At 59.1% G+C, this 25,773-nt stretch overlaps 1 protein-coding gene across 1 annotated transcript in view; it reads left to right on the plus strand.

The window, feature by feature from the left end:
- LOC119108536 (G1/S-specific cyclin-D2) overlaps window positions 1-22,946 on the plus strand; it is a 35,821-nt gene extending 12,875 nt beyond the window's left edge. The window contains exons 3-5 of the mRNA XM_037232124.1: window positions 3,724-3,895; window positions 16,403-16,552; window positions 21,225-22,946. Of these exons, the coding sequence (XP_037088019.1) occupies window positions 3,724-3,895; window positions 16,403-16,512 (282 nt within the window). The 3' untranslated portion in view covers window positions 16,513-16,552; window positions 21,225-22,946. The remainder of the gene's footprint in view (window positions 1-3,723; window positions 3,896-16,402; window positions 16,553-21,224) is intronic.
- The last annotated feature ends 2,827 nt before the right edge of the window (window positions 22,947-25,773 follow it).

The following is a 25,773-nucleotide window of genomic DNA, read 5'->3' on the forward strand; positions in this document are numbered from 1 at the left end:
GTGCTGCAGGTTATTCACCACCCTGAAGCCGATCCCACATTCGTCCGGCGTCGGCTGACCCCAGACCGTTCCTCCCTCCGCCTCCGCCCGCCTGCTCCTCTCTGACCCCGGTAACCCGTCCAGCGCCGTGCCGGATTCCCACGCCGAGGCACGGCCCCTCCTCGCGCTCGCGACGGGCCCGGCTTCCATGCATACTGCTCCGCGCTGCCGGGCCGGGGGCGAGCCCATGGCACCCACGCCCGACCGCCACTAACCACACCCGTCGCTGCACCGGACTGGTGCCTGACATGGTGCTCGGGCAATGCATTGCCAGCGTACGACTGGTGCTGCAGTGGTGCACGACTGGTGCACACCTGGTGCCTGCCGATGGCCGACGGTCGGCACGGCGGCGGTTGCGAGAGAAGATAAGCAAACAGAGACCTTGGGCCGGCGCGCTGTGCGGTCCGATGTGACGTACCTTGCCGGAGTTTACTGCCTGATGTCTGATTAGCACCGCCCGGTGTTGACACGGCCTGGTCCGGGCAGAGCAGCGGCGTAATGTGAGCTTCGCCACTGTGTCCTGGTTGGAGGAGCCCAATCTTGACATCGGTGCTAGCTGACCGATGGCGCTGTTCGGCAAGCTCTTCACTTCATCAGAGGACACACGCTGGCGGGCTCCATCGCTGAACTCATCAGCACGTGTGAGCGACTCGTCCTTTACGCTCCAATGCCGACGACTGGCGATTGTATGGTGCTGCACGTCGGGTAGTCACCGTAGGCGTGCGAGCCTTGTCGGGCAGTCACTGTGCGCTTGCGGGTCTTATCGGGTAGTCACCAGAACGTGCGGAGCTCTTCGGGTAGTCACCGGAGGCGTGTGAGGCTCGTCGGATTGTCACCGGGGACGTGTAAGGCTCGTCGAATAGTCGCCGGGTCGTGTGAGGCTCGTCGGATAGTGACCGGGGGCGTGTGAGGCTCGTCGGATAGTCGCCGTGGGCGTGCGAGGCTCGTCGGAGAGTCACCGGGGACGTGTAAGGCTCGTCGAATAGTCACCGGGGTCGTGTGAGGCTCGTCGGATTGTCACCGGGGGCGTGTGAGGCTCGTCGGATAGTGACCGGGGCGTGTGAGGCTCGTCGGATAGTGACCGGGGGCGTGTGGGGCTCGTCGGATAGTCACCGGCGTCGTGTGAGGCTCGTCGGATAGTCACCGGCGTCGTGTGAGGCTCGTCGGATAGTCGCCGTGGGCGTGCGAGGCTCGTCGGATAGTCACCGGGGACGTGTAAGGCTCGCCGGATAGTCACCGGGGTCGTGTGAGGCTCGTCGGATTGTCACCGGGGGCGTGTGAGGCTCGTCGGATAGTCGCCGGGGTCGTGTGAGGCTCGTCGGATAGTCACCGAGGACGTGTCAAGGCTCGTCGGATAGTCACCGGGGTCGTGTGAGGCTCGTCGGATTGTCACCGGGGGCGTGTGGGCTCGTCGGATAGTCACCGGAGACGTGCGAGGCTCGTCGGTTTGAGCTCGTCTGCTGCGGCGCGCTGCAGTCGCTGGCGGCCGCGCCCCGGCCGGCCCGCTCTGTTCACACAGCTCCGGCCGGCCTTGATGGCCTATTGGAGTTATCAGCCGCACGGCCGATACCAATCGGCGACTGAGTCTGAGCCGGGGTCCGGGTCAGGCGCCGACCGTCTCTCTTCTGATGCTGGCTTGGCGAACGTGCCATCATTGTCGACGCCTGAGATTTCCGTTGTCTCGTATTCTGTTGGGTTCCGTCGTCCCGCGGCATCACTGCCCTCTCACTTTTGCTGGATGTCAGACGTGTTACCCGTTAGCGTCCCAGATTATGAAATATATCTGCCGTCTGATCCTCATTTGTGACTGCTCCTGTCATGACTGGTCTGTCCTGTCTTTGGCCGCCGTCCCTACCATCTCCTCCCACCGGACGCTCCGACCGGCACCGGCGCCAGCGCCAGCTCCGTCCGGTCCGCTGGCGCCGCCAGCGTCGTCGCCGGGCGACGTCGCGCTGCCACCTCCGCGTCAATGCCCCATTTGAATATTGCTTTGATTGGTAATTAAGAGCGGCCGTCGGCGGAGCGGCCGCCCGCATATTTCGAGCCGACGGAGAGATAAGCTTTTTTGTCGCCGGTCTCCGTGCGGGGGGAGCGCGGCTGCCCGCTTTATTGGTAGCTATCGGGCGCGGCATCGGCTCGGGCGGCGTTCCGAGCATCGCTGCTCCTGGCCGCATCCGCACGGATGTCCAGTGATCTCGGCATTAAACTTAGCGGCCGTGACCGTGACTTTGCAGGCGCGCGGTCGGCGGCCTGCGTGACGTCACGCCCGGTGACGTCACGCCAGACGGGCCGCGCGGGAGCTGGATAGCCTTGGCGGCGCAGCGCGAGCACAGCCAGGCCCCGCCTGCTTTGGCGGATGTGCGGAGGTCGGAGGCACTTTGTGGCGGCTCTGTGGGTCCAGGAGTGCCGCGTCTCCTTTATCTTATTTGAGGCGCCTTCCTTCCCTCGTTTCCTCAGCAGGGAAGGTCCTTGTGCAAGGCGGCTGCGGCACGAACTCTCAGCTCTGGCCATGGGGAGGAGGGGGCTGATCCGGCGACCATGCGGCTCCAGTAGCCGGGGCTCCAGATGGGTGGTCCTCTTGCTCGTCATGAGAGACATGGTGCGCTCGGGACCCGATGAGCGTGGCCGCACTGGAGGCTGCGGCGATGCTGGCTGGCACCAGGGACGCGCAGGAACGGCGGGCGCCAGAATTCCAGCAGTGCTCATACGCTCGCAACGTCACAGCAGGTCGCGTCAATAATGAGGCCCGTCGGGCCCGTCCTCTGCGCTGATGTCCCACGCCAACGTCATGCCCGCGTCGGACAGACGTGGGAGATGACGAAGGGTGATGCCTCGATTCAGGCTGCGGTCGGATAAGGTCTGAGTACACCACCAGTCACCATTCCCAGAAAGCAAAGTCGAGAAAGGGAGAAGCTCGTCGGACCGCTGTCATCGTCTCGCAGGGTCATGACCCCTTAACTCGCTCCGGCATCCGCCATTGGATACTGGAATGATCGGATTTGGTTGCCCGTCTCGATTGTTGCTGCCACAAATTGTTGTGGTGACGACTGCAAGCATTGAACCAGTCCTGATGAGAAAATTCAGCTGCAGACGGATTTTTGGTGCGACGATTGATCCCGCTTCCACGGCCACTGACTTGCAGACGGCGTCGTGTGTCCTTAACGTCTTCCAGGGTTGCACGGGGCTGGGATTCCTGATCGATGAGCTTGCCGCTCTCTCGGGAGGCGTCGCCGCGAACGTGTTGTGCACCGTGCAGTGTATGTGCACAGCATTCTCCGCGTGTGTGGCTAGCGTGCATTACTGCCGACCGTGTGTCGCTCTAACTGGCATGGCTGTGGTCTGACATCATCGCGCATTCCAGGGATGCTTCAGTGGCCCTTCGCGCCCTGGCATACCGCACCCTGATGCGCCACCCTGACCTGTCACACTGCCCGGTCACCTGGGACTCGTCAACGCTGACCTGTCACCCTTAATCCGTCACCCCGGATCTGTCGCCTGTGGCCGAACAACTTTGACCCTTCAACCCTGACATGTTAGTCCTGACATGTTGTACCTGATCCGTCACCACCGGCTCACATTCTCAAGCCGTCAGCTCTGATCTGTCAGCTCTGACCACGACTGGCTGTCACCGCTGCTGGGTACGGTTTTGAGATGCTCAGTGACTTGTCCTGACCTGACCTGCAGGACTGGGAGCTGCTGGTCCTGCACCGCCTGGGCTGGGAGGTGAGCGTCGTCACGCCACACGACTTCCTGGAGCCTCTGCTGCAGCGGCTGCCCCTGCAACGGTACCTGAGTCCGACGGCCGAGCTCGATATCAGGCGACAGGCTCAGACCTTCGTCATCATGTGCTCCACAGGTCAGTCAGGCTGCTGAACTGGGCCATTCCCCAGCATTGCGTGCGTGCGTGCATGCGTGTCTGAGCAGGCTAGCCGACCTATTACACAGGTGCAGGGCCTGACCACGCTGTTGACTCGTCAGTCTTTCCCCCGCAGGCTGTCGCCAGCGCCGGTGAGACGGGCTGGCAAGGACAAGTCCCTGACACCTGCTATGTCACCTCCCTGACACCTCCCTAGGACAAGTCCCTGACACCTGATATGTCACTGCTGAGCTCGGACCTGGCGTAGGTCACCTACAGATGCATCCCGTGATCACTTGCCGCCATTTGCAAAACTACGCAGAAGACTGCAAGGCATGGAGGCAGACGTCTGGAGAACATTCCCGGATGTCAACCGACACACACCGGCGTTTCCCGCGCGCACACCGCAGTTCCTCACGCCGGGCCAGGCCGCCGGCTGGAGGGAGGGAGGGAGAGGGGGGGAGGGAGTCCGGTCTGCGCAGCTTGCGGCCCGCCCCGCCGACCCGGAAGGGGCCCTGTTTTGGTTCCTCCTCCTAAGGAGGGTGCGACCGTTACCGATCATGCGCTGTTTGTGGGGTAGCGGGGCATCCACTCCGGACACATGATATATGGGATATTGGGGATATTTTCGGACCAGCCAGGGACGAGGGGAGGCTGTTTTCTTGGTCGCCCGCCATCTGGCCGTCTGTTTCCCCACACCGTTATTATTGTTGCTCGCCCGTGGGGGGCTGACCTTCGTGCCGATCCAGCTCCCCTGATTTGGGCAGCCCTAGCTATAATTAAAAGCGGCGAGCGCCTATTAGACGCCGCGCCGCGGCCCGCGCCGGCGTCGCGCCGTTTTTTTGTAAGTGCCACCTCGCCGGTGGCCATTCCGGCGCAGGCCGCGGCGTCCGGAAATCGTCGCCACATGCGTCGCGCGTGACGGCACCCGTAACCCGACCGGGACTAGGAAGCGGCGGCGCCGGAGAGGGCGGCGACACCAGGCAGCGCCCGGAGCCTCCCCGGCGTCACCGGACCGTTACGTCCGTGTTGATGTTTTCGTCTGGGTGCCGGCGCGACCGTCGCGTGGCGTTCCGGGCTGCTCTCGTGGGTGTGGCACCCCGCCGAGACGGGGGCGGTGATGGTGGTGTTGTCAGCGCCAGCGGGGTTCTGATATTGGCGAGTGGTTAGGCAGGGGTCAGGGGACAGTTCAGCAGCGGTGGTCCGACCTCAGGTCACAGGAGCAGAGACGAGCGCAGGTCACAGAACCAGGAACGACCACAGGTCATATGGCTAGACACAACCGTAGGTCACAGTATCAGAAACAACCTCAGGTCACCGGACCAGAGGTGCCCCCAGGTCACAGGACCAGACAACCTCAGGTGACGGGACCAGCGAGGCGGGGTATAAGGAGATTGCCTCAGCTCCTCCAGTGGTCGGTCCAGACCGACAGGAGATCGGAGACCAGCAGAGAGGACTGCTCCCATGCCGGTCAGGCGATGAAACACTGGTAGTCGAGCTGGCCTGGTCCTAGTTCCGGCAAACTGGCATGATCTTTGTCTGGTTCAGCATTCAGCACTCCGCTTCCATTGGCATGACGCGTGGCAGTATTTCAAGACTGCTAGATCAGTGGTTGACATGTCTGGATCATGAAGTGACAGGCCAGGGACATTAAGCATCTGCAGGGACCCTTCAGGAGCGGTAGTGCTGCGGCCGCACTACTGGTACAGGGAGATGTGGGGAAGAGGTGTCCGGGGAACTCTTGCGAGGTCGGAGACGCGTGACCTCCCGCGCCACTTCGCCGCCTCCGACCGAGCGAACCATCCGCTGGAACAAGGGATGGAGAGAGCCGACGCTAGCGCAGACTCCTCCAAATTGGCGATGCGAGGCTCCTCCCAGCCGCTGCGCCCGCATTAAAGGTCCTGCGCAGTGCTCCAGGCGACCTGAAAGCAGCCGCGTCAGCTCCGCGCCAGACAGGTATGCTAAGTGTTCTCACGAACCGAGCCGGGTCCGCTGATAAATCCCGGTCGACGGGGCGTTCGGCGCTGAAAATTAAGCCGGCCCCGCTCTTAGCGCCCGCAATAGCCCACTAACCACATTATTATGGATGTACATTGGAGGCGCCGCACAGAGGCGGGCCCAGCCCAATTGCACAGGCGGCCCGCCCCGCGGCCGCCGCCGCTCGCCGTCTGCAAACCGGTTCAGCCCATGAATTGCGCGGCGTTTCATAATGGCGACGGCCTAGCAACGCGACGTGACGGCCTCGCCGAGCTGTGGAAGCCGAGGCTGAGTGGGTGGGCGGGCTGGCGAGCAGCCTCCTTCGATTGGCGGACATTTCTCTGGCAGGTGGACATCCCTCCCCGGCTGGACGTCTCCCGCCGTTGGACATCACTCCCCGGCTGTAGGACATCCCTCCCCGGCTGGAGGACATCCCTCCCTGGCTGGAGGACATCCCTCCCTGGCTGCTGGCATCCTCCCCCGGCTGTAGGACGGCCTCCCGCGGGTGGAGGGCAGCTCTCCTCGGTGGACCAACTCCGGGGCTGGGTCGGTGATTGTCCCTGTGTGTGCCCTCGAGCACTGCCTGACGGTACTTCCGCGTGACACATCTGTTTCGGTGGGCAGAGGCCGCTGGCACGTCGGTCCGTCGCCGGTCCCTCCGCCATCGCCGCATCGGCGACGGCGTCGGTACGCCGTCGTCGCGGCGAGCTCGCAGCTGTCGATCAACGCCGTGGCAGCCGCCTCTGGTTCACATCCCTCGGCACCTCAGCCGGCGGCACGGGCCGGCCCGGCCGCGGCGCTCCCGTTACCCGGCCCTGCCGCCGACCCGGCCGGCCCGGACAGATGTGTCCGGCGGAGGGGCGTGTGGGTCACCGGATCACCAGATCATGGTGGCCAGACGCCCCCCTCCCCTCCCCTCTGGCGTCGGCCGGGCGCCACGCACATCCCGGTGCTGTCGGCTCGACGAGGGGTCTCCGGCCAGCTGCCTGGCCGCCGCTGGCTGGCCGGTCGCGGCCCCAAGCCGGAGACACAGCAGCTTTGTTCGCGCCGAGCCGCCGAACCCGAGGGGCCCATGAGGGCTCGACGGCGGCTGTGGTCCGCTGGCGCCCAGAGCTTACCAACGGCGGAGGAAGGCGCCTCGGGAAACGGGCGGCATCACGTGTATGATCTAACCTCCCTCTGAGAACGTGCTACACGTGGCATATAGTTTGCGCTGGCGTCTACGGTGGGGCGTAGCGTTAACACGCGAGCTACACATTGATGCCCACGCCTTCTCACCTGCTCCACATGGTCCAGGGCTGAGCCCAGTAGTCACGTCACTCCCCTGGCGCTATCCTTGAGACGATGATCGGCTGAGCATCATTCACAGCATGCTGACTCAACGTCCCATCACAGCACAGTTATAACCGAGACCATCCCCACGGCATCTCTGCTCGCTGTTCTTGGATCTGCCGGCGGCTCCCTCGTCCGCACTCAGCGTCAATATGGGCGGGGGCAGACGGCCATGCCACCGTTCGAGTCCCCTCGCTGGCGGGCGGTTCGCGTCTGGTACGACAGTTCGCGTGGAGCCGGCGGCATCGGGGAGGGAACCGGCGGTCGCTCGTGGCTGAGGTCTGTCGGCAGCGTGCTGCGGGAAGCGCTGGCCAGCGGCCTGGACAGCGTGGTTAGCCGGAGAGCCGTCCGGCCTCGCTGGCACCCTGGAACCGTCCGGCCGCGCTGGCGCCCCGGAGCGGTCCTGGCCGTGCTGGCGTCCTGGAGCTGTCCTGCTGGGGCTGTAGCTGATTCGCTGCCGATTTGACTTCCGCCCCGCTGTCTATCTGCGAGTGCTCACCTGCTGATTCTAAGCTATTGCGATCACCCAGAGAACCCTACTCGTCCTTATGCGGTCTGATGTTCGGCACTTTCACTTTTTCATTGCGCTACGCACCAGCCGAGGAGGGGAGGCGACGCTCCAAATCACGCCCTCTGCCCTGATTGGTTTTGTGCTGTGCGATTAGCAGCTTGTTACAGTTGATAAGCCCTCAGATGTGAATTCCCAGCTAATGTTTGCAATAATTTGGCAGCTGGTGTTAACGACTGTCGTAGCGGTCAAGTCAAGATACTTGGCCTGCATTGGAATGCTGATCCCTGGTTCTGATACCGCTTGTGACGGTGCCCGTCAGGCGGCTCATTGATAACGTGCTGCTGCGGGTGCTGGCGTACTACGCAGAATTCCCTGCACCTGCCGTCTTCAACCTTGGAGGCTTGCCCCACATCTCGTTTGTCTACGCGCGGAGGGGTAACAGGATCGTAGTCTGTTGCAATGTTGTACATCTTGTCACCGTAAAACATCCTTTCGCTGCATTAAGGTGCTGGGACTGGGGAGCAGGGAGGACCATCTTGCAGGGGTTTGAGGGAGCGTTCACGACCCCCCGCTGGCTTTTAGGGGCTCATTGTTCGTCTGGAAAGGGTCCCTGCCGGCCTATGAAGGCCTTTATTGACCTTCGGAAGGACTTCCTTCCGGCCTGTAAGAAGGCCCTGCTGACCACTAGACTCACCGCCGGTTTTAAAGGCCCGCTGGGATGTCAAGGGTCCCTGTTTGCTTGTAAAGATACTGCCGGCCTGTAACAGGCATCGGTCAGTTCAGGAGGAGCATCTGTACAGACAAACACGGGCCCCTTATCACCTACAGCGGACCCTTTCACAGGCCGACAGTGCGTATCTGTATTGCCCAGCAGGGGTCTTTTACAGGAGCCCCAGGCCTCTGCTGCCCTCCAGGTGCCGATAGAGGCCCTTTATGGACCGGTGTTGGCCATTTCCAAGCAGAAAGTGTTCCAACCTGCTAGCAGGCCCCCCTGAATGTTCCCTCAAGGGCCCGGCTTTCCTCTAAAATGCCTCCGCTGATCTCTAAGGGGTGTTCATTAGGTCGACAGGGGCATTCTTACAGGCAAGAAGTCATCCCTTAAAAAGGCTCCTGTTGGCCAGAAAAAACTCTGTTGACTTTTAAAAGGGCACCATTGGATTGTAGCAGCCCGACAAGCAGAGGCCAGGGGGCCTTAATAATCCGCCAGGAGGTCCGTTACAGACAACAATGCGGTTCGTTTAGGCTAAGGGGTGTCCTTAAACGCTCATTCAGCGTCCCCTGCTTGCCAACAAAGACACCACTGCCTACCTGCAAGAGACATCCGTCGGTGTGTAGAGGGGGCCCTCTGTCGACGTGAAGATTAGTTCTCTGCTGGACTGTGTACTGTTGGTGAATGGGCTCCTCCCGGCTTTTAGACTTGGACGGCATTTAGACGGCATTACCATCCCGACAAAGACAAAGACCTGGCTATCTGAATATCCCGTGTTCTGTAACAGGTTCCTTGCGCACTGCAGAAGGGGACCCAAGTAAGCAGGCATGCATGCTGGCAGATTTCGTGCCTTTTCCGTCGTTGACTGAGAAATTATCTACTTCTTTCTCGTCCCAAGGATATGGCGGTATTTCGTGGCATCGCAGACAGGCGGCAATACCACCAAGCGTGCGTCTCCCCTGGTAGGATGGTGGTATGGAAGTGGTACTCAACGTCAAGGGTGTGGAAGTGGTACACTTCCAGGCAGGCTGAGGGTCTGCCGCGGGTCCATCGTCCTGTCCGCTCAGTCCAGATTCTTTCCGAGTCTATCCAAGACTGGCCTAGACCGTAATAATCCCTGCAAATCTCCAGGTTAGGGGCGTGTTCGGCTGGTGGATAATCTCGGAGAATTATCCGGAAGACTGGAAAAAATTTGGGACGGCATTCGGCGCTGCCAACACGAAGAACCATTGCATATAAGTATCTGTACCGAGGAGGAACCACGAAAAATTTGCAGACCATGATCCAGGACACAGAACCTTCTCCTGCAATCTTCTCCTTTTTGGCTTCGCGTAGCAATGACTGTTGACTATGCGTGGCGCATGGGAGACGAAACTGGGAATAGTTGCCGGACGTGCGGAACGTAAATGGGGAGTACCGTGGATCACAATCGGAGAGAATTATTTGTTGAATAATTTTCCCTCGGCCGAACGCGCCCTAGTCCATGAGGCGTACGTGGTGACTTGTAACGAGGAGATAGTAATGACAAAGCTAATTAGTTCGGTAGGAAAACAAAATTGTCGATGGACACCACTCCGTAGTGTTGTATTCGCATCCACTGATAATGAACACTGAGTGTCTGAAATCAGTTGATATTGAATCAAAATCGAAAACAGTCGAAGACTGCAGTACCTAGCTTCACAGAAATGTGGAAGATGGCCCACTTTCCAACCGCCGTATTAAGTCACAATATGGTTTTAATCACATGAAACCCCATTGGTTAAGAGAGCTGATCCTGACACCACTCCTCTCAATAGTACCCACGGCGCCGTTAGTATCAGTCAGACCCTAGAGGAGGGAGGACTGTTGGACGCATTTGCGCGGTATGCATGGCAATGGTCCGTACTTATTTTTAGTGCATCGGACATTCCAGTTACGCCTCACTAGACCCGCTCCGTATCTTGTCGGATCACCTGCACCGGCAGCGGCGGCTACCCCCCCCCCCCCCCCCTGCCCCCTCCAGCTGCGGCGCGTGGTACAACTAGGTGCCTCGGAGTCCAGACGGCCGCCGTCCTCACATCTCCGCCGCCCTTCTGCGGACTTGCTGCCTCGTCCGCACCTGTCGCCCGCAGTCTGGCGGCCGGCGGTCGTCGGCAGAGGCTGCCGGGCTGCAGCCGTGGCAAGTGTGTCAGGGCTGCCGGCCGGCCACCGCCAGCTGCGCCGTTCCCGGGTCACGTGGTCTGGCGGGCGGCGGCCGTCTGCCCGGCGGCGGCGGGCGCCTCTGAAGCCGACCCCGGCTCGGACACGCGGTCCGGGGTCAGCTTTCGGAGAGGCTGAAGACTGGACCCGGTGCCCGCCGGCGGAACCCGTCCAGACGGCCAGTGAGGTGTCTCGCCGGCGCCTGGTGACGGCTCGGAACGCTGACCGGTACGGGACGGTCGGCTGACGTTGTGGTCCCGAGGCTGGAGTACAGCGAGGCCTGTGCTGGCGCTCCGTCAGCTGGTCTCATAGAACGGCTCATTAAAATGGGGAGTGACGACGTGACGGGTCGCACCTTACCGGCCGCCGCCACTGCCACTGTCGCGGCCGACGATCTGTGGCGTCGAGGTCGCCGCGTATTGTCAGGCGTTCTGTGAACGTCACCGTGCGCCCAGTCTCACTTCAGCCTGCGCTTGCCTCCTTGGCACTCGTGTAGGCCTGCGCTTGCCTATTCGACACTCGCGAACTGCCTGCGGCTGTCTCGCTGCTGGAGATGCACAGCCTGGCTCCGTTGGGTTCATCACACCGCGCAGTTTTATGAGCTTTTCGTCGACAGACACCCTCTTGTTTGTGTATAGTTTCACGCTATTTGTCACTCTATAAACGGAGAGTGCATTCATTTCGCGTCGGTGCCATCGTTCTGGGTCATTTGGTCGGCCTTGCGACAGGTTTATGTGGTAGATTTACATCCTGTACTAGCAAGTTTACCACCTTCATCTCCGAATGTATGCAAATCATTTGCCGCCTCTATGGTGAAGGGGAGGAAGGCTGGGCTTGTCATACAGCGGGTTTGGGTACAAGTCCTAGAGCGGGCTCATTGTTTGGTCCGACAGAAATGGCAAGTTCACGTGGCAGCCGGCCAACGAGAGTCAATCCAGGCCCGAGGTGGCCGTGCAGCAGCATTGCTGCGGCACATAAAACCCTCGGCTTCTATTGCGTGAAATTGTTCGTCGAACTGGACGACGCAACTTGGGTGCTGGGCTCATGTGCACGCAATAAGCTACGCTTGGCAGGTTTTCTGAGCTTAAAGTCACTTGTGTAAACCTTTGGAAAGAAACTTAGTTTAAAGAATAAGAAGAACAAATCCCACAGCTTAGCCTTACAGAATATAATAGCTCATCAAGCGGCATTCGAGTGCCGGAACGACATCCCGACACGGATTTCTGTCGTCTGCAGACCGTCTGCCAGCCGTTTGCGGACCGTCTGCCGGTCGTCTGCAGACCGCCTGCTGGTCGTCTGCAGACCGCCTGCTGGTCGTCTGCAGACCGCCTGCGGGTCGTCTGCAGACCGTCTGCCAGCCGTCTGCAGACCGCCTGCCAGCCGTCTGCAGACCGCCTGCCGGCCGTCTGCAGGCCGCCTGCGGACCGTCCGCCCAGGCGGCCGCCCCAGATGCCGAGCATGCAGCGCGGTCCGATCGGCGCCGATACGGCCGGCCAGCTGACCCGGTCACCGTCGACGGCCGCTGTTTACCCCGCCGCCGCCGCTTCCCTTTGATGTGGGTCACAGCCGGGCCGAGCCGCCGGCGCAAGGAGCATTGTCGGCGGCAGATGGGGTGCGCCGCTCGACTTCGACACGGAGCCGGCAGACAATTGCGCGGCGGTAATGGTGTCCGCTGGCCGCGCCCGCTTCCGTGCCCATTACTACGCTGGCCGGCCCGGTAAACACGGACCTGTGTGCCTTCTTCGGAGGACTGCGCGCAGCCCGGACTCGGTGATACGCGGGCTGTGCAGCGCCGGCGCTGTGGCCATGCCAGTGGCCGAACCTCCCCGCGGCGTGCCGCATGGTAGACGGGACAGCGGGGCGTCCCGCAGGGTAGACGGGACGGTCAGGCATGCTGCAGGGTAGACGAAATGGCGGGGCGTGCCGCGGAGTAGACGGGACGGTGGGGCGTGTTGCAGGGTAGATAGGACGGCGGGACATGCTGCGGGGTATATAGGACGGGGGGGGGGGGGCGCGTCGCGGGGTAGACGAGACGGTCGGGCGTGCTGCTGGGTAGACGGGACGGCGGCACGCACAGCCTGGTCTTTTCGGAGGACTGGGGCTGGGTCGCGCCGGTGCGGGCGGAGGCGACGGTGGCGTGCCGTGCCCTAGCCGTGTCCCGGACGTGCCCTGGCCGTGCCCTAGTCGTGCCAGAGCCATACCCTAGCCATGTCCTAGCCGTGCCCCGGCCGAGCCTTTTATCGGTCATGCTCCGGTCGTGACGGGACCGTGTCATCCCCTGACCGTGTTTGGTCCTGACCGTCCCATGATCGTGTTGTTTCACGCTGTGTACGGCCCTGATCAGTGCTCGGTACAGCAGCTGACACGTCGGCAGCTGTGCCAGAGCCGCCAGACAGCCCTCTTCTGCCCAGAGGACGTCCCGGTCTGACGCGTCACCCAGCCCGCTCAATACCTGCGGACGGCGACGGCCTTCCTTTGCGATTCCCCGCAGGATTGGGAGGCTGGCGGGAGGGGGGGGGGGGGCGCCCCTTCTATCTCCACCTGCCTTGTTTCGAACCCGGTCCGCTCCGTCTCTTCACTCCCTTCGCCGACGTGTTTTCGTGGCGCGGTATTTTTCGACACCGACTGTACAAGTTCCTGGAAATTGGTGACCACGCAACGCAGGCTGGGGCCCATTTCAGAGAGGGCCCATTCCAGCGCTTTCGCGACTGCTCAGGCGCACCTGACGCCTATTGTTTTTCTCCCGCGGCGGGCGCCTACGCCTTCAGATGGTGTCGCCTGGGCGGAAATGCTGGCGCACGGTAATCGGTAATCCGTCGCTCGTTATGACAATCGCGAGATGCCAATCGCTGTGCCCCGGACGGTGATGTTCCTGGGTCCCGGGCGGTGATGTCGCTGTGCCTCAGACAATGATGCCGCTGCACCCCGGGCGGTGATGTCGCTGTGCCTCAGACAATGATGCCGCTGCACCCCGGGCGGTGATGTCGCCGTGCCTCAGACAATGATGCCGCTGCACCCCGGGCGGTGATGTCGCTGTGCCTCAGACAATGATGCCGCTGCACCCCGGGCGGTGATGTCGCCGTGCCTCAGACAATGATGCCGCTGCACCCCGGGCGGTGATGTCGCCGTGCCTCAGACAATGATGCCGCTGCACCCGGGCGGTGATGTCGCTGTGCCTCAGACAATGATGCCGCTGCACCCCGGGCGGTGATGTCGCTGTGCCTCAGACAATGATGCCGCTGCACCCCGGGCGGTGATGTCGCCGTGCCTCAGACAGTGATGCCGCTGCACCCGGGCGGTGATGCCGCTGTGTCCCGGGCGGGGATGCCCCTGCGCCCCGGGCGGCGGGGGGCTGTGCTTCGGCTTGTCTTACTGGCGCGCGTTCGGTGCGCACGGTGGCGGCGGCGGCGTAGCTCCGCCTCCGGGTGTGGGCGGCGGCCGGCCGGTCGGGGAGCCCCCGAGCCTGCTCCCGCCGGGAGACAGGCGGCGGCGCGGCCGCCCCACCCCGCTCGCCGGATGCGGTGGTGCGCTGACAAAGGCAGCAGCGCTGAGCCCGGCCGCCAGCCGACTGGCTGGGCTTGCTACAAAAGGAGGCGTGGTCACCCCGGGCTGCCGATGGAGGGGTGCTCGGGTGACGGGGACTGATGTATTGGGTTGTCGGGGACAGTTGTGTTAGGTTGTCAGGGATAGTTGTGTGGGGTTAACAGGGACAGTTGTGCTGGGTTGTTGGGGACAGTTGTGCTGGGTTGTCAGGGACAGTTGTGTTGTGTTGTCAGGGACAGTTATGCTGGGTTGTCGTGGACAGTGGTGCTGGGTTGTCAGGAACAGTTGTGCTGGGTTGTCGGGGACAGTTGTGCTGGGTTGTCGAGGACAGTTGTGCTGGGTTGTCAGGGACAGTTGTGTTGTATTGTCGGGGACAGTTTTGTTGTGTTGTCAAGGACAGTTGTGTTGAGTTGTCAGGAACAGTTGTGTCTGGTGGTCAGGGGTGGCTGTGCTGGGTTGTCAGGGACAGTTGTATTGTGTTGTCAGGGACAGTTGTGCTGGGTTGTCAGGGACAGTTGTGTTGAGTTGTGAGGGGCAGTTGTGTCTGGTTGTCAGGGGTAGTTGTGTGGGGTTATCAGGGACAGTTGTGTTGTGTTGTCAGGGACGGTTGTGCTGGATTGTCAGGAACAGTTGTGTTGTGTTTTTAGGGACAGTTGTGTTGTGTTGTCAGGGACAGTTTGTGCTGGGTTGTCGGGGACAGTTGCGCTGGGTTGTCAGGGACAGTTGTGTTGGGTTGTCAAGGGCAGTTGTACTGGGCTGTCGGGGACAGTTGTTTCTGGTTGTCAGGGGTAGTTGTGTGGGGTTGTCAGGGACAGTTGTGTGGGGTTGTCAGGGACAGTTGTGTTGGGTTGTCAAGGACAGTTGTACTGGGCTGTCGGGAACAGTTGTTTCTGTTTGTCAGGGGTAGTTGTGTGGGGTTGTCAGGGACAGTTGTGTGGGGTTGTCAGGGACAGTTGTGTTGGGCTGTTAGGGACAGTTGTACTGGGTTGTCAGTCGACGATTACATTTGTTACCTTGATTGATGCATGGCTTATGGAATGACAGGATTTGAATGATGTCATTATGACGCCATGAATGCCAAGGTGACTGAAATACTCTCCCCGGTATACCTTTCCCCATATTTGCAGGTTTGTGGATTAGAAACTAGAGGGGTTTAGGTATCCAGAGGGGCAGAATTGTGAACAGCACCGAAATGTCTTCAAGATGGCTATGCCAGTTCAAAACTTCATATATGTGCGGAACACCCCATTTAGTTCAACATGAAATTGTATGTTTAAAATTACCCTTGTGCTAGCAGAACATGCATATGCTTTTCACGACGCAGTAGGGCTGTATTGGGTTTCTCTTTGTTTTTAGTTTCAGGATTTGTCAAAGCTTAGCCCCGCATCATATCATTATGTTTGCACCCAATGGTATTACTGCATTAGTACCTGACACGTCCATTGTCCATCCCTGGCAGTCCTCTGTTGGGCACCTAATCTCTATGAATGAATCTAGTATGAATCGCTAACCGTAACTTCTTTGTTTACCTTCTAATGACCAGTCCTGACTGCTTTCACTTGTCGCCCATTATCGCTGCGCTTGGAACCGCCTGCTGCCGGTCATCAGCGTCTCCCGCCCCGGAAGTGGGGTCGTCCATTAGCGTACTGTTTGGGTGATGGGCTGCTGTACTGTTATTATCGTTGTAGTTGTTGTTATGGTTGTTAATCTTGCATCAGTGTCTGCTATATGTCTGATTCGTCTCCTTCACCTTGTGCGTCTCCTTGCGACTGCTGCGTCTCCTTGCCCTTCAGCGTCTCCCGCCCGGAAGTGGGGTCGTCCATTAGCTTACTGTATGGTTGATGAGCTGCTGTACTGCTATTATCGTTATAGTTGTTGTTATAGTTGTTCATCTTGCATCGGCGTCAGTTATATGTCTGATTCGTCTCCTTGACCTTGTGTGACCATGGGTGACCTTGCAACCTAACTTTTCGAACCTATTATTTTTCGGAGTGGAATTTTTCGTCGATGACCCGAAGAACCCCGACGTTGGTGCCTCATGGCGCTGTATCGCTGCACTCAGCCCGTGTCCTTCTCTGATGCAAGACCATTTTACATCGGCCCGTCTTTTCTAATGACTGGGATACCCTCGCAGCTAGCGTCGTTCAGTCTGGCGCCTGTAAGTCCCGTCTGCAGATGCGGGCCTGACCGGATCCGAACCTCCTCCGGCGGACAGCAGATGGCCGGTGGCCGACACTGACGCCTGTGGTCGTTGCAGAGCACCAGTTCACCCAGTACACGGCCAGCGCGGTGGCGTCTGCTAGCATCGCGGCGGCGGTAGCGTGGCGCGGCGCGCGAGGACCTGTCCGCCGCCGCCGTCATCACTGACTGCCTGCAGCGGCTGCACGAGGCCACCGACGTGGAGACGGTGAGCGTGCCGGGTGGATCTGCCCCTCCCCCCCCCCCCACATCCGACCAGGTTTGAGGGGGTGACGGCCAGGTATGCCCGCTTCAATCTGTGGTTTCTGGTTGGGCATCATCGGTGGACGTTGTCGGATATTCTTTCACCTCCGAGGATGTTCTCGAGATTCCTTGCTGAGCTGCCCTCTGACACGTGGATTCTCTTAGGCTTGGGGATCATGTCTGTGGAGGATCATGTCTCTCAGGTTTGGGCATCACGTTTGCGGAGAAAAAACTCGTGGGCGGGTGAAAACCGCCGTCACGCCGCGTCGTTTCCCGCCGCCGACCTTGTCTGTAACCCGCGCCCTCTGAACCCAACGTAGGTGTTATCGTAGGCGTCTGCGCTTCGTTCACCGGCGTACCGGTGTCACGGGGTTCGCCCCCCTCCCCTCAATCCCCGTCCCCGGCCGAGGCACGTTGTACGGTCACGAGGTACGGGAGTCGTCTGGCGGTGGGGCTGGACCCAGGACATGTCGCCGGCGTATCCCCTGACTGACCCCAGACCCTCAGCTGACTCCAGCCCTCCTATAGCACCCCCCCCCCCCCTTCAACCAACCTCAACCTGCCTTGTTCGCGGCCGGGCCGAGGTCACCTGCGGTCGGCACATCCGTCCTGTCATCCTGTGTCTTGCTTAATCCTGCATCTTTGCGACGCCCCGCGTGTCCGGGCAGACTACATGCGCCAGCCACGAATGGGCCGGAGGGCCCACTCGTCCGAGCGCCAGGCGCACACCCCACAGAGGGGTCCCTGCGCGAGCTTAGTCCCGGCGGTCGAGTCCCAGACGCCTGTAGTCCTGCTCCGCCGCTATTCATGCGCCTTCATCTCGTAACCCCGAAATGATCGAAACTGGCCGAAAGGGCTGTAATCCAAACAACAAACCAACCCGTCGACGTGACCGCGGGTGTCAGTGTCGCCTGAACAGCGCGGCTGCACACACCGGCAAACGACGCGCGCGCTACCGGCCGGAGCATTGAGCAGCTCGCGCACGCTGGCAACTCTGTATCGGGCTCCAACTCGATGGTCATGGTGTTTTCAGCACAAAATGCCTCTTTTCCGATCAGTCCCAGGAGCTGACCTGCTAGTTGAGGGTGTTCATTTCCGCTGCGCTTCCAGTGTGTCGAAAATGGTATTTCTTCTTCTTTTATAATATGAGAATGGGAAGTTGCCTTCTGAGTATCACTGTTGTGTAATACGTTGTGCCGCCAACTTCTGTTATCTGCCCTTTACATTTGCGGCCGCTGCTGCTCGCGGAGTGAAATACAGGCACGTGCACAAGACTTGATCTATCGCATATCATATATCTTAATTCATTTTTTCCGAGGTGAATGTTGGGTACCAAACCCCCAAAATAGTGGCCTGTACACACTCTGACTTGTTAATGCTGTTACTCAGTCCTACCAAGCTGTTACCTTTGACCGACGGTTGTTTCGGCTCTCTCTGCATCCCGTATAATGAAGCATGCTTGTATTATGAAATGCAAAACTGCTGCTTCATTTTGCTGGCCAAAACGACGCAGGTTCGATTAAAGAGATCCGCTTCTATCCATGATCTGGCTCCAGTGCGACATTATGCGTGAGAACCTCCGACCTTGCACGTAAACGCGCGACAAAATATCACGCAATGTTTTCCATCTTAACGGCCGTGATATTCGGATGAGAAGGGCAATGATCACCATTTGCCTGATGCTGTGAAGCGTTGTTTACAGTTGCTTGTCATCACACCTAATCTCCCAGGGTCCTCCAATGGCCTGCTTCGGGATTAGCCTCCTTATCTTCAGGTTAGGAGAAAAGATGACTTAACTGCACGTGCTTTGTCAAAAATTATAATTCATGCTGCTCTTTTTTACGCAGGCTTATTTCTCACACTATTGAGACATCAAGTGGCCTGAATAGGTCGCGCTCCATCCCGATTGTACGGGGTCTGAGATTCGGGCTCGCTAGTCAACGACATTCCACGCCACGGGCCGGCGGCTTGAGTCGAGTGGAAGGGTCCGTTACTCCGCGGCCCGTCCGCTGGAAACTGTATCGACCGGAACAAATGGCGGGGAAGGACGGCGGGTCATCCCTTTGTCGGCCGCCGGCTGCCGGCGAGCCGGGCCTCCTGCCAGGCGCTGGACCAGCGTGCGGCCGCCCGCTGCCGCAGCCAGTGGCGCGGCGATGCCGGCCCGCTCTGCTCGCTGCCCACCGCAGCCACACCGGCCCGCTCTGCTCGCCCCCCCCCCCCCCACCGCAGCCACACCGGTCCTGCTCTGCTCGCCTCCCACCGCAGCCACACCGGCCCGCTCTGCTCGCCCCCCACTACAGCCACGCCGGCCCACTCTGCTCGCCTCCCACCGCAGCCACACCGGTCCGCTCTGCTCACCTCCCACCGCAGCCTCACCGGCCCGCTCTGCTCACCTCCCACCACAGCCACACCGGCCCGCTCTGCTCGCCTCCCACTGCCGGTCCGTGCAGCCACACCGGTCCGCCCTGCTCGCCTCCCACCGCGCTCGCGCGTGGAGGGGGTTTCCGTCCGCCTGGCTTGTCTGTCCGCCTGGCTTGTCCGTCCGCCTGGCTTGCGTCGTGTCCGGCAGGCGTTGTGTCGACATGGGATCGCTAATAGCGGGGAAGCGATTGTCGGTCGCCGCCGGGGTTCAGTGCCCTTGCTTTCAGGGCGGCTGGGGGCCCAGTGGGGTAGGCGGTTGCGGCGCAGTTGGTTACCAGTGTCGCTCTGATGGGCGATTGACAGTCCCCTGGCCGGCTTTCGGGCGCCCTCTCAATCCCCGCTCCGATGGGAAACCGCTTCAGCGGCGGACCGGCGCCATTTAGTTTTCCTGGAGAGAACTGGTTAATATGGAGCGCCGTGTATCCGGTACTTGTCACACGACCGACATGCAGACGTTGGCCTGACGTTAGTGCGAGCGAGTCACTTTCCATGACAAGATCGACGACGAGATTGCGTCGCTGTCGTCTCCATGTCAGTCGTGTCCTCCAGGCTGGCGTTCGTGAGAATGTTATCGCGAAGCAGGCATTTTCCGTCGCCGATCGGAGAAATAGTGTTATGAGTGCTGGTAAAAATCTCGTTGGCTGAGAGTTGGCTGGGAAGGCACGATTTTTATCGTGTTCGGGCATATTTATTTTCGGCGAGCGGAGCATATTGAGGCTGCAAAAATGGCAAAACAGATTTCTGATGTGATTCAGCTTGCCATGCGCTGTGATGTTCACCCTGTGCTACATCGAGTTTCTTGCCTTTTTCTAGGGCGATGTCTTCGACTTGAGTTTCCCATGTTTATCACGCAACCAACGATATGTATAAGCCTGAAAAACCATAACGGTATAGCGCAACCATCCACGGTCAGGTACCTAAATTTTGTGTTTTGCTCACTGACGGCGCGACACACAGTTTTAGTTCGCATCCATCACTCGGCCTTCGCGAGACTTGCTCAGCCAGGCATGTGTGCGAGCAGCCGGCCGGTCAGTCCGCCGTGTCGGGCGCCGGTCCGCCAGCCCGGCCCGTCCTGGCCCGACGTAGCTCGGCCGCCGCGGCGCGGCAGGCCTTGAACCTGGCGGCGGTCACGTGACCTGCCGAAGCTCTGGGCCCGCGCCGGCACCCGGCGTTGGCCCCTGGCTGGGCCGCCCGGCAGGCGGAGGGCGGCCGGACCGGCGGCGCCGCGCACTGGCCACTAGCGGCTTGGGGTGGGCTCACTCTGTGGTGTGGACTCCGAGCCATGGAACTAGTGTGGTATTGAAATCAGTCATTTTCCACTCAGTTGATCATCGTCATATCACCTCCCGTTTGTCCTTTTGTCGTCTGTCAAGTTAGCTGCACCACACCACGTATGTACGAGCCGCGTGCGTTGACGACAGCGAACGAGGCCTGTTGCGTGCGTGCCGAGCACACTGAGTGGATCGCGTCCACTGCACTGCACCCACGCGATGCGGCTGACGGCCGTTTGGCGAATACGTGACGGCGAGGCAGCGAGTGGGCAGCCGCCCCGATCGGTCTATGCCACTGGCTTTGGACTATACCGTGCGACTTCTGTTGGCCCGGCGTCGGATGCGCTCTTGTCAGAGAGGCCTCGCCACAGACACGCTCCGTGGTGCTGGGTGAGGCCTCACGTAAGCCCGGTCCGTGACGGAAGCTGTGGTCAGAGGCCCCACCGAAGTGCCGTCGGAACGGAGCGCTTTGGCCGAGCTGCGCAGGCCTGCACTACACACAAATATGTGGGATAGCTGTGACGGTTCCAGTCTGAGCTTTTATGAGAGCTGCCATCTCAGATGGAGCCCATCTTCACTGAGGCACGTTTTCTTACTCCCAGGTCGTAATGTAAAACAGTTCAGCAATGTGCACCGGGACCCGAAAAAGAAAAGTGGTAGTGGCTACCATCCTGTGTGGTATTCTCCTCTGAATCGTCTGCGGTCACAAATTCGGCCTCGGTCCCGGCATCAATCGATGTCAGATTTCCCGCGATCGGCCTGAGCAGACAGGCAGCCCATGAACGTATTCGCGTTGTAACTGTAGCATGTCAACTAGCGACGCCCGAAACAACGTGCCGTGTGAAGCCGGCGCACCTGTATGTCTATCTGATGTCGGTGCCCCCCTCCACGTGGCGCCGGCGTGACCTGTGCTGCGCGGGGTCTGACCTCCGTCCCCCCTTCCAGGAGCAGCTGCAGCGCTGCCTGGACGACATTCAGGAGGCCATACGCTCCTTCGCCGAAGAGCAGGCCGGCCGGCCGGAGCGGAGCCGGCCGACCGGCCTGCCACCTGGCGACCTGGCGGCGGACTACAGCGACGCCGGCACCCCTACGGATGTGCGCGAGGTGCACTTCTGAACGGGGGCGATGCCACGGGTCGCCGCGTGTCCGCCGCTGGTGATTGGCGCCCCGCTTGGCCTTGTTGTCGTTATCTTGCTGCAGGTGACTCAAAGAGCTCTGTTTTCCGTGGCCTCCGCCACTTTTAACGCACGCTGTTGGAGCAGTGGCGGAGGTCGTTTCGTTCCTAGCCTTTTTCCGTGGCTTCAGGCTTCAGGGATCGGGTTCAGCATGTCAGCGGGTTCTATGTATTTAACTCCACTGCCAGGGCGCCGTGTTTACCGAAAGCGTGCCCTGTTGGCGATATGCCTCAATGAACTGGTCATGGCTGCGGCTGTCGGTTGGGTCGCCACCCTTTGCTACTTCGTTACGCCTTGGTCCGCCCAGCAGCTTGTACATAATGTGATACGCGAGGTTTTGGCCCCAACCATGCCCAGCTGTAGTGTGATAGACGGGCGGGGCGTGCTACCAGTCGCAGAACTCCCGAGTACAAAATTCGCCATCGGCAACGAAACTTCACCCGGGATATTTGCGCGCCGCCACCGTGGGGTCCAATCGGTCCAGTCCGGGCTCCACGTGCGGACGCTCGGCGACCGCCAGGCCTCCTCTGGCGCGGCCCTCCCGCCGACCTCGCTGGGATGGAGGAGTCGCCGAGCTCCGCGGCCGGGGCGGCCGACACGATGCGCTCTGTGGTAGTCGGCTGTGCTCACCCTCGCGAGGGCAAGCGAAGCGCCCGCCGCTGGCCGGCACCGGTGCAGGCCGCGGTGGCCGCCAGCGCGGCTGTGCCGCTGGCGCTCAGCGACGCTGGCGGTGTGTCCGCGAAACCAGGGTTCGGGCAGGGAAAGCCAAGAAGGACGCGCAGCGGACCAGACACCGGCGGACCCGGGTGGTCCGCAGACCGCCCATCGGATGGTCCGGAGACCGCCCGGTGTGGGTGGTCCCTACTTCGGACCGTGTCGCTGACCCGTGTCCGCTGAGGGCTTGCTCGTCCGAGCTTGTTCTGTTCTGCCTCAGGAAAAGGTGCCGCAGTGCTGTAGAGAGAGACAGAGACGGACGGTGCACTCCGCCGCTGTAGGGTCGCCCCGCTGGTGGACGGAGTGACCTAAACGGGTGGCACTGTACCGGGTTCAGAACGCGTCAGGAGGTGCCAATGTGGACCTCCTGCAACATAATACTGTATATAGGATAGAGGCCGCCGTGTCGGCGATGTGTCTGCTTGTGGCAAACTGACTTCTGTTCCGATGCGTTATATGCTGTGTATGCGTGTTGGGTTGGGGGGAGGGGTGGAAGTCGTATATGCCCGTTGCTCCCCCTGTGCGTCACCCAGTGTACTATGCTTGCTGCTGCCAGCTGCGGGCTATCGACTCACGTCATTTGTGGGTGTCGGTGCGCAGAACGAAGTCGTTGAATCACTGGATTCGGCGGAGAAAGGCACGCCAGTCGATGAACAGAGCGGCAACACCTTTGTTTCAGTTCCGAAGAACAGTGCCATAGAGGTTTGTTTCAGTTGAATAGGTAGGCTGGTTGCATGGCATATTACGCTTAATACCTGTACCTCAACTGTGTTTTGAATAAACGTAATTTCATAAAGACGGATATTTGGCTGAATACCCACAGGTGACATTCCTCCCAGCCTTGCGCCCGCAGTAAACAAGGGGACAATGTCGGAGCGTGATGGGTGTCGTGCAACGGCTCACTTTGCTTCAGGCACACAGGTGTCATCAGGCAGGAGCGTGTCTGTGACGTGGCTGCTGGTTGACACACATGTACATCACGTGGGGCCGACAGGTCGGTGGCCTTGCGAAGCGGGCTAGACTCGGCGCTGGTCCCCGAATGGCCGCAGTGGGGCTGCTGTTGATTCCACGCTTCGAGCGGTCCTGGTGGTGTTAAACTGACACGTGACCCTCACTCCTGCTCCTGCCGCACCGTAAGCTTCACTGGCGTGTAGATCCACGGATATGGCACCAGTGTGCCACGGATATGGCACCAGTGGGTCACGGATGTGATACTAGTGAACCCCGGATATGATACCAGGTGTCACGGATAAGGCACCAGTGTACCACGGATGAGATACCAGTGAGCGACGGATATGACACCAGTGCACCAACGATATGACACCGATAGGTCACGGATATGACAGCCGTGAGCCACGTACATGACACCAGTGTGCCGCGGGTATGATACCAGTGAGCCACGGATATGACATCAGTGGGCCATGGACATGATACCAGTGACATAACACCAGTGCGCCACGGATATGACACCTGTGGGCCACGGACATCACACCAGTGTGCCACGGATATGATACCAGTGGGACAAGCATATGACATCAGTGCGCCACGGCTATGACACCAGTGCGTCACGGATATGATCGCCTTGGCATTCACGATGTTATAATATCGTAACTGAAAGCTTGCCGTTCTATAAGGCATGCGGCGATGAAAGCCAAAAGTATCATGGTTGAGCCGTTCTCATTTGGTGTTTGCGGGCGTGATTTTCAGATAAAACGACCGCCTATAAGGCTCTTAATCAATGTGTTGCAAGTTACGATGACGTAATCAAACAAGAATGTGTCGACGAGCGTGTTTACTCTACAGAGAAAAGGTGTTGTACAGAGCAGTCTTTTCCACTTATAAGCATACCCACGGTATGCTTTTATTTATATTCTGGTTATAAACAATCTTGTTTCATCATACCTGATGTTTGTTCAGCATCTTCAAACGAGAAAAATTCCCTCTTGAGACTCGACGTCCGATCTTAAGGAATCCTTGAAATGATCCGTGCCTTGATCTTGAGCATTCCTCGGCAATGTTTACGGCTGGAATTGGGCCTTAACGAATCTTCCAACACATAATCGGAACATGGATCCTAGAAGGACAGAGCCACGCGCAACAAAATTAAATAGCTGAGCAAAAGAACCAGAATTCGAACTCGGACCGGAAATTGGATGTTGGGATGCAGTTTGTTAGCTAGGGTTGCGCGTAATCCGTACTTTGCAGTCACGTAGCGTGCAGCGCAGCCACGTAGCATTAGGAATAAATCAGTCTTGGTAATAAATGCAACTGTCACTCATGCATTGACTTATGACCGATGCTACCTTTTCCAGTCTGTGTTGAAAGGCTTAACTTCATGTTCTAAGAAACCAAACGCTAATGTGTCACGCAAACGCCCTCGTCCGATATTGTGTCCACTATTCCGGGTTCCACCATATTAGTGCTATGACACAAACCACTGCCGACAGGAGTGTCGTGCAACGGTGCAGCAGTTGTACTCCATTACTCCGAGTCTCAAAACTTATACCCGACATTAGTGCTAAGCGACAAGCTTCTGCAAAAATTACACCCATTATTACTTCCACTGCAAAAACTTAAAGTCTTTGGCTATGCGCGACATTACTCCTACTGCAAAGACTTATGCACATTACTATCACACAACAAAACTCATGCTTGAAATACTCATACCCGTCAATGCCTCTAGCACAAAATTATATGAGAATACTCACACTTAGGAGTAAACCCCAGCCGAGCAATACTGCGAATGATAATTTGTCTTTTTCAACGACATAGTTAGCAGTGATATACTATCAGTTCCAAAGTCGTCGTTGTTCATTCTGCAGTGTAAGTTGTGTTGCAACTTTGTCGTTACAATCAGTGTTCGCGTTCCATTCATCCTTCGCATGATTACCTTAGATGTTTGAGTAGCTATGTTCATTTATCCAATTGTAACTTAGACGTGCCTCCCCAGTGTTCATAACGGCTAATTGTGTGTTCCCTTCAGCGTTCGTGCTTCTTTTTAACACGTGCCCGGGTGTCTGGCTAGATACCCTTCGCTCGGGCGGGGGTCCACTTGACCCCCCTGAGATCTCGGGACCTAAGGGAGCTATAGACACCAAATTCATCGTGTGTGTTGGCCTGTACGTGAACTCATTTAGGTCAAAGTTTGAGGTTTTTAGGTCGTGACCTGCGGGTCAAATGAGGTCAACTCTCAGGTTGGTCTCCAAAGTGCCCCAGAGCCTAGATAACTGTTTCTAAGCAAAAGTTCACATGCTCAGTTAAGGTCAGTGACCCTGCTTGACCTTTTGAAGGTCAAGGTGACCAAAATCATACAAGACTACTCTGAGTTTTGCCTTTGAATAAGCGACAAAGATAACACCAGGCAGTATGTTTCTAAAAACAAAATGTTGACCCGGGTCAATTTAGGTCAATAGCCTATTCTGACCTCCAAGAAGTCCATGGAAGATGTATAATGCGGTTCCTGCTATCAATAAATTCGGAATGAGCACCAGAAACTATCCCATACTGCAAGCCCTAAAGTAAAAAACAGGTTGGTTTTGACCTTGGCCTGAACTTTGTACCTGACCTTAGGTCAATACAGTTCGCTTATTCAATATTTGTGTTGC

Source organism: Pollicipes pollicipes, unplaced genomic scaffold (assembly GCF_011947565.3).
Source record: "Pollicipes pollicipes isolate AB1234 unplaced genomic scaffold, Ppol_2.1 Scaffold_6686;HRSCAF=7923_pilon_pilon_pilon, whole genome shotgun sequence".
In the NCBI taxonomy this organism is placed as follows: Eukaryota; Metazoa; Arthropoda; class Thecostraca; order Pollicipedomorpha; family Pollicipedidae; genus Pollicipes; species Pollicipes pollicipes.